Raw genomic sequence first — 7,683 nt, 5'->3', positions numbered from 1 at the left:
TCAACATTTCATTGCATATAGGAAAATAACCATCACTGGAAATTAACCAATCAAATGTCTCCCCTTATTTAATCTGTGTACAAGATTTAGTAACCATGTAACCTCAAGTTTACAAAATTTTCTATAGAAACTCCATATAAAAAAAATAATGGTGCTTTGAAATACCCAAGACATATGTTTATGACACAGAAATGTTTTACTGAAATAAAATGTAGGAGTAATTACCTACAACTATCAAATTCAAGGGAATATTTTTTTTCGACCTATTTTCGTATACAACCGGATGTGACGTACCATTATTTGGTGGTATTACACCTATATGAAAAGAAAACGTAATTTCGATATATATGACAAAAAATTGAAGACAAGAGTCCCGAATATCCCTAATAATATTGACAAAAGTTGTTTGACGAATTCATCTTGAACATTGATTTCAAGATAAATTTAAACAATGTCAAATATTTATGGACACTAACAACTGATTTTTCTTTTCTTATTTAAAAAAAAAACGTGTTTACTATGTAGTTATTTTGGTTTTTGATAATAGACTGATATTTGTAAATTTGATTTAAGTACAGCACTTGAAGGTTATGTTTTTCCCTTGCACTGTAACGTCTGCTTGATCAAATTACACTTTTCTTACTTTGGCCTCGTGGACACCTTAATCATAAATATGTACAACACTTTAACACTTTTTAACACGAAGAGACTATGCATTCAAAAATGATTTCTATATTTATTACATTTATGTTGAATAACAATTCAGTTCATTTTGACCAACCAACAAATATTTTCAGGTGAAGAAAATGATAGCATATGGTTATTTGGAGTCCTTGATATTATTGGAGCGAACGATGATTTTAGAAAGACTTGTCAACGATCTTACATAACGCAGGAGATTATCCAAAATTTCCTAGAAGCACCAATAATTTCTCTTTTTATAGTTGGAGGTACATTCGAAGGGTCAAATACACCAGGTGACTCATTATATAACGTAAAGTAGAACGGAATGTATTTATTCATGACAAAAGAAACACTAGACATATAACATTAAAAGCAAACGATAAAACATCAAATCAATCTTGATCAAGTAACATGCATTTATTTCAAACCAACTTAATAATAACTTAAAACCCAATTCCAGACATTCGTGTGCCTTAAACTAACATACACGGTTTTTTCCCTATATGCGGACAAATCATGAACAATTTCTTTTTTTTACGATTTTTCGCTATTCATATAGCATGTATACTACAATTTCGCTTCCGATTTTCAAACTAAAAAGGCCGAAAGATTTCAAATGAAAAATGATGTTTAGTGTAAAATAAAATGTAAATACACAGATATTCAAGAGTGTGAACAAAATTTAAGCTTGCAAAACTCAATCAGGCGATCTGAAAGAGAAACCTTTCTTGCTCTGACTTAATTATCAATCATATTGACAAGTTTTGAATGTTACAATTTGTTACAAGCACAACCACTTTTTCAATGAAAGAGAAACTCTACTTATATTTTTAACATTCTGTTTAACCCATTGTGTTAACCCAACATGTGTTATGTCAACCATCATATTGCTTCATTAGTCAGTGTCATTAATGAGGAACAGTTGTCATCTAAAACTAAGGAAAATAAACAAATTCAGCACTATTTAAAGGTATGGGAAATACTATCACATACAATATTAAAGATCTGCCCATTTTTTATACTAGAAGTATTTAAGCGTTTAAATCATAACCTTTAACAGAAAGCAAAATTTGGGGTACTTTACAAATTTGCATAGCGGCCATATTGTGTTATCGTGACGACGAACATTACAATAGGAGTATACATGCCCCTTAAATATAAATTCAAATATGCCAATTCCTATATCGAATCAACAATTTTTCTGCATATAGGTGAATTGTACATGTTTTTTTTTACTTCTGATCGTGTACAAATTAACATTGTTAACTTTGAAAACTTTCGGCCTTTTTAGTTTGAAAATCGGAAGCGAAACTGTAGTATACATGCTATATGAATAGCGAAAAATCGTAAAAAAAAGATATTGTTCATGATTTGTCCGCATATAGGGAAAAAACCGTGTATGTTGAAATTTAAGGTTAAATAACTTGTATCCTACCTGCTTAGAATTAAACAAAATGTTTGTAAATATCCGCCAAAGGAAGTTTTCAAAGACACATTAGTGTAAGATCCATGACGGGTAAGGGCTGGATTTTTCGCAAATTTGGTATAATCTATTTGTTCAATCTACAACTAAGGGAAGTAATTTAATCAAAAGGACCAAAGTCACGTGTGGCAAATCACACGAATAAAGTACCTATGATTTTGCCATATGACCTAAATTATTACTATACTGGAGAAGAACTTATTGTTTTCACGTTTCCCCTTCGCACCTTTTAAACTTAAATCAAATCGTATTCACTGTTTATCTGATGGTCGACAATATGTTGTCCTTTTATGATTTGTGTATATACATATATTGATCAGAATATTCAAAAGCAAGCAAAAATGTACTGATGCTTGTAATGAAAGTAATTGGAATCAAATGTGTTAATAAAAATTTAGTACACAAAAACTGTATGAAAATGACAAAAATAGAAAAAAAACAACAGAAAAAACAAGTAGGAAGAAGTTCATTTCTAGAAACAAGCACCTTCGCTAAGGATCCGGTATTAAAAAAAGGGTGTAAGTGTGAAATTGCCTCAGAGAGCACATTGTGATAATTGTGTGCAAATAACTTATTGTTTTGGTGTCAGCGTAATAAGGAGAGTTCAAAATCTTAAAAAGATATTAAAAGAGTTAGGAAGGTCAATAAAATAAGACTTTGAAGTGTATTAACATAACAGGGATCCAAAAGGTTTAAAAATCTATATCTGAGTTAAACACTTTAGTATATCGAATAATTAAACTTTAAATATACAATGAATTAGCAGAAAATAATAAAAAAATATCAGTTATAATTTTTGTTCACACCAAAGAGTTTACAACTAAGCTCGTGATACCTTCGGCGACAAAACGTCAATAAGCAATGACATCAACGAAATAAAGCACATTTGACTAAACAAGACTCAGTAGTGGCAATCGAATCAAAACATTCTAAAACTTTTATTAAAAAAAACCCAAAAAAACAGCGGTTAAAAGCAGAGCAAAGTACATACATAAAATTTTGAGAACTACGGAAAACTGACAATTCAGAACTCATATATTATAAAAAAGAATAAGCACTTACTGTTTGTCTGAAATCATAGAAAAAACCTGGACAAAATTAATATAACCAATATATTTTTTATAAAACCAGCAATAATCTTCCATTTTATATATAAGAAAATGCATGTGCCAAGTAGGGAATAAGACATTTGTTTTTCATTAGTTTGACTGGTTTAAGCTTTTGATTTTGATCAGGGTCTTTCTGTTTTGAATTATTTTAGGAGTTCGATATTTTTGTTATTTTATTTTGGACTAGGGAGTCAATTCTCCAATGCTCAAGGATATGTATGTATCAGGCATTGGGTAATGCAAAATTGTAATTGTAATGAGGAAAGTAATTCTCAGTAAATACTTTTGATTGGAATTAGTAAAACAAAAGTATATTTATAAAAGTGAAGTTAACATTTAAGCTAAAAAGATAGTATGTTTAACTCCATCTCTGTAATTTCAATTTAGAGATAATAGATATCAAAATTACCAGAATTTTAAACATTGAAGACCAAAAATTCAAAAAAATTGTGCCAAATACAACTAAGATAATTTATGTCTGGGATTTCGAAAAATTCATACTTTTGTGAACACGAAATTTATGTTGATGTAAACATGTAAAAAGTAGTGAATAGACTTTTTACTTGATACTTAAATCTAGGATCAGTATACGGAACAGTTATTGCCTATGCTTGAATATTTTGTGACTTCAGGTTGTTTTTCAAAATGTTTTAATTTTTTTTCACTGAAATAGCTTTACAAATGTAATGTGTAATTTAATGCATTACCTTGCAAAAGAGATTGTAATGTAATGCATTACCTTGCAAAAGAGATTGTAATGTAATGGATTACCTTGATAAATGCAGCATGTAATTGTAATTTTGATTTAATGCATGGTTTTGTCAAAGTAATTGTAATATAATGCATTTCATTGCAATGTAATTCGCCCCTTGCCTGATATGTATGTATCAGCAACGAAAATTTAGATTGCATATGAGACAAACTATGTAAAAAAATTTAATGAGTGTATTAACACCACTCATATATTTTTGACATTAATAATACAATGCATTTCATTGCAATGTAATTCGCCCCTTGCCAGATATGTATGTATTAGCAACAAAAATTTAGATTGCATATGAGACAAACTATGTGAACAATTTTAAAGAGTGTATTAACACCATTCATATATTTTTGACATTAATAATACTATGCATTTCATTGCAATGTAATTCGCCCCTTGCCTGATATGTATGTATTAGCAACGAAAATTTAGATTGCATATGAGACAAACTATGTGAACAATTTTAAAGAGTGTATTAACACCATTCATATATTTTTGACAGGTATACTTATTGACCTTGACACTATCTATTGTGATGACAGTCTTGATGTCATCGAAGACATATCACAGGCTGAAAAAAACCGAGATTCACTATTGATTATTAAAGAACAAGATACAGCTCCTGGGTATTGCAAACTACAATTCGTAAAGAGAAGTGTACCATACACAATTCAACATTTATCCCTTATCGAAATTAGTAATAAACGTTTTTTCAAAATTGATAGATTTGAACGAATAGTTCTGACTGATGTTGCATATGATAGTGGAGAAGGCACACGGCGTTTTTCAAGACCCAATAACAAGTGTGCTGCACAACTCGGGCCTTGTTTTAATGATAAAAACAATGATACAACAAGAAAATGTGATATGGTCTGGTCTTATCGTTGCAAACAATGGCCAGCAGATGCACAGGAATGGCTAACCAGACGTCGATATAACGGATGGCCAACAGAATATACTATTAATGAGCTAAAATCACTTGGGTATTTTGTCGTCAGAAAAGGCCACCCTTCTTCATCAGAAATAGATTTAGAATGGCGAATATCTCTTACATTACAAGAACGGAAACTTATGTTTAATCTAACAGATGTCCAATATAAATGTTACGTTCTTCTTAAGATGTTAAATCGTGATATTATAAATTTGGAATGCATAACCTCGTACCATTGGAAGACATGTTTGTTTTATGTAATAGAGAAGAATAAATGGGATGTTTGGAAAAAAAATCTTCTTCTGCATTGTGTTAAGCTGTGTATAAAGCAAATGTTAGTATGGGTTAAAGATTGTTTTTGTCCTAACTACTTTGTCGCAGGAGAAAATATTTTTGATGGAAGACTTTCTGAAAGTGTGAGAATAAAATCAGAACAACAATTAGTAAAACTTTTAAATGACGGATTTCATTGTTTGCGTTATGTAAAATCAAATCACATATGTGAGTTTGTTGAAGTACGGGAGTCTTTCACATTGTTTCAATTGCTTCAAGAATATAGCATAAAATCATATAGAGAAATGTTATATGAAATGAATACGGAACCTGCCACATATGCACTAAGTTCTTTTAGTGCATATATATCCACCAATGACAGTACAAACTTGATAGACTTTCTTTGGCGTTTGCTAGAAAACATTCAAACCACGGGTACTATGTTTGCGTACACAACGGAAGACACACGACGTTCTCTATCGCTATTAGCATCCGTTGTCTATACTTACTTGGCTAGTCATATTTCTGCAATGTCTATCCGCCAACCGAATCTTCAGGTTCGCAATTTCCTTTTGTTGGGATCTTTGACATACTTCAGGAAAGGTGACTTAACTGGATACCTGAAGTTTATATCCGTATTATACACTGTTGGTTGTTATAAAGACTGTGAATGGCACTTAAATCGTTATAAAGAAAAAAATCCCTCTTTCTTTGAAACTCCAAAAATGTTCGACTCAAAATCTTTTTTATTTCTTATAACGGAACTTCAAATAATTCCCGACGCTATGAAGTATGAACTATTCAAATACTTCGGTATTTCATTGAATTCAAGTGAAAAACATTCAATAATTAAGGATGGGGCTTATGTTGACAGCAATACTTACTATTTTCTGCTCAGGTTCTTAATTAAAAGAAAATTCAGGGGAGCTGATTGCTCCATGGAAGATTTTTATGACATTTTACAAATTCACGACATAACAAATGTTCACCATCCTGATGTTGCATTTAACCTGCAAGCCTGGTGTTTTTTCAGTATTGGGATGACACCATTAGCTCTAACACAGTTATACATGTCATGGAAGTCAATGGATTCTCTCAGAATATGTTTTCAGACCGGTATAAACGAAATGAAACAAAAAATATACCAATTCAATTCTGCAAAGTTCCATGCGTTGGTTTTTTTGTACAACACGTGGTTTACAAGGAACACTTCCAGAACTAAATTTTGTTTTCAGTGTTTTCTCCGCAGTCAAAAAACATGTAGCAGATGTAAAACAGCCACGTATTGTTCCAAGAAATGTCAAAAACGAAACTGGAAAATTCATAAACATGTTTGTGAAATTGTAAAAAGTTTTCACGAGGTCTGATGTTTTTTTTTTCAAATACACAAACGAGTTTGGTAATATCATTGTTAAAAAATGGCCTTAGCATGAGTTTCCAGTGCTGTTCCAATACTGACTGAACACACACCATCACCTTGATTTAAGCCTATGTCATTGAATGCCTTGCTCACTTTTCAAAAGAATTGACAACGAAGCACTGGTATTTCCACTTAAATAGCAAATAAAAGAACTCTTTACATTTTGTCTTAGTGTTATGTATTATCTAATTCTTTTACGTAAGGTGACTGAATATAAAAAAGTGTCAAACGACAAATAACGAACCTTTTGCCTTCATTCATTCTTTAAGTTTTGATGTCATTAGAAACATTTCATCTTTGGACGTGTTGGATCGTATAAAGAGCGTCGATACCTTTTTCATTTCAGTATCTGATATAATTAATATTTTGCGAATTATCCAATTATTGTGAGAGTAAACGTTGGAAACGAAAAAAATATCAATATACTTTCCATTTAACGATGAATCAGCACTACAAAGCACACTATGCACGGGGGGGGGGGGGGGGGGGGGGGGGAGACTAATACACCTGCCAAAACATTATTGACGGAATTTAATCAAGCCGTTTATTCTTTTTGCCTTTTATTCAACACGCTCAAGGCCAGCAAACCACCAAATTTAAACCCAAAATACTCTCACAAAAATGTATGCATCAGCGGTTCAGTTTAAACAAACCTCTATATGCAATTCTGTTATATCATATACATATATAATTGACGATACGAAAAGATCGAACTAAGGCCATCGATCACCTCCATGTCATGAGTTGTTAATATTAATAGCAAGTAAAACTTGACAAAGAGGTAATATATTAATAAGGTAAGTATTGCTAAGAAATTGAAAATAGATCAAGGACTGGTTAAGTATACATGTATGAAAAGTACAGCTTGAAAATTTGTTTAGATTGTTTCGCTATGGTGGGGAATAAGTTTCAGAATTTTCAGTATGGTCATAGAAAGAGTCGACAAATATAGACGGTTAAGTATTGCTTAGATGATTTATTTCTTGATTGACAACATATTTGTTACGTTGGGAGAACGTG

General features: G+C 31.4%; 1 protein-coding gene across 1 annotated transcript; it reads left to right on the top strand.

Annotated features, from left to right (window-relative positions):
* Positions 1–529: 529 nt before the first annotated feature.
* On the top strand, positions 530–6,824 carry LOC127721205 (uncharacterized). Its single transcript, XM_052227889.1, has 2 exons — positions 530–977; positions 4,542–6,824. The coding sequence occupies exon 2, from the start codon at positions 4,907–4,909 to the stop codon at positions 6,608–6,610; it is 1,704 nt and encodes a 567-aa protein (XP_052083849.1). The 5' UTR covers positions 530–977; positions 4,542–4,906; the 3' UTR covers positions 6,611–6,824.
* The last annotated feature ends 859 nt before the right edge of the window (positions 6,825–7,683 follow it).

Source organism: Mytilus californianus, unplaced genomic scaffold, assembly GCF_021869535.1.
Source record: "Mytilus californianus isolate M0D057914Y unplaced genomic scaffold, xbMytCali1.0.p SCAF_12, whole genome shotgun sequence".
NCBI classification, from domain to species: Eukaryota; Metazoa; Mollusca; class Bivalvia; order Mytilida; family Mytilidae; genus Mytilus; species Mytilus californianus.
Note: the sequence above shows the minus strand (reverse complement) of the source record. Positions and strands in the feature narration are given on the sequence as shown.

Coding starts and splice junctions, on each gene's coding strand:
- LOC127721205 (XM_052227889.1), top strand. CDS start 4,907: ATGGTCTGGTCTTATCGTTGCAAACAATGGCCAGCAGATGCACAGGAA.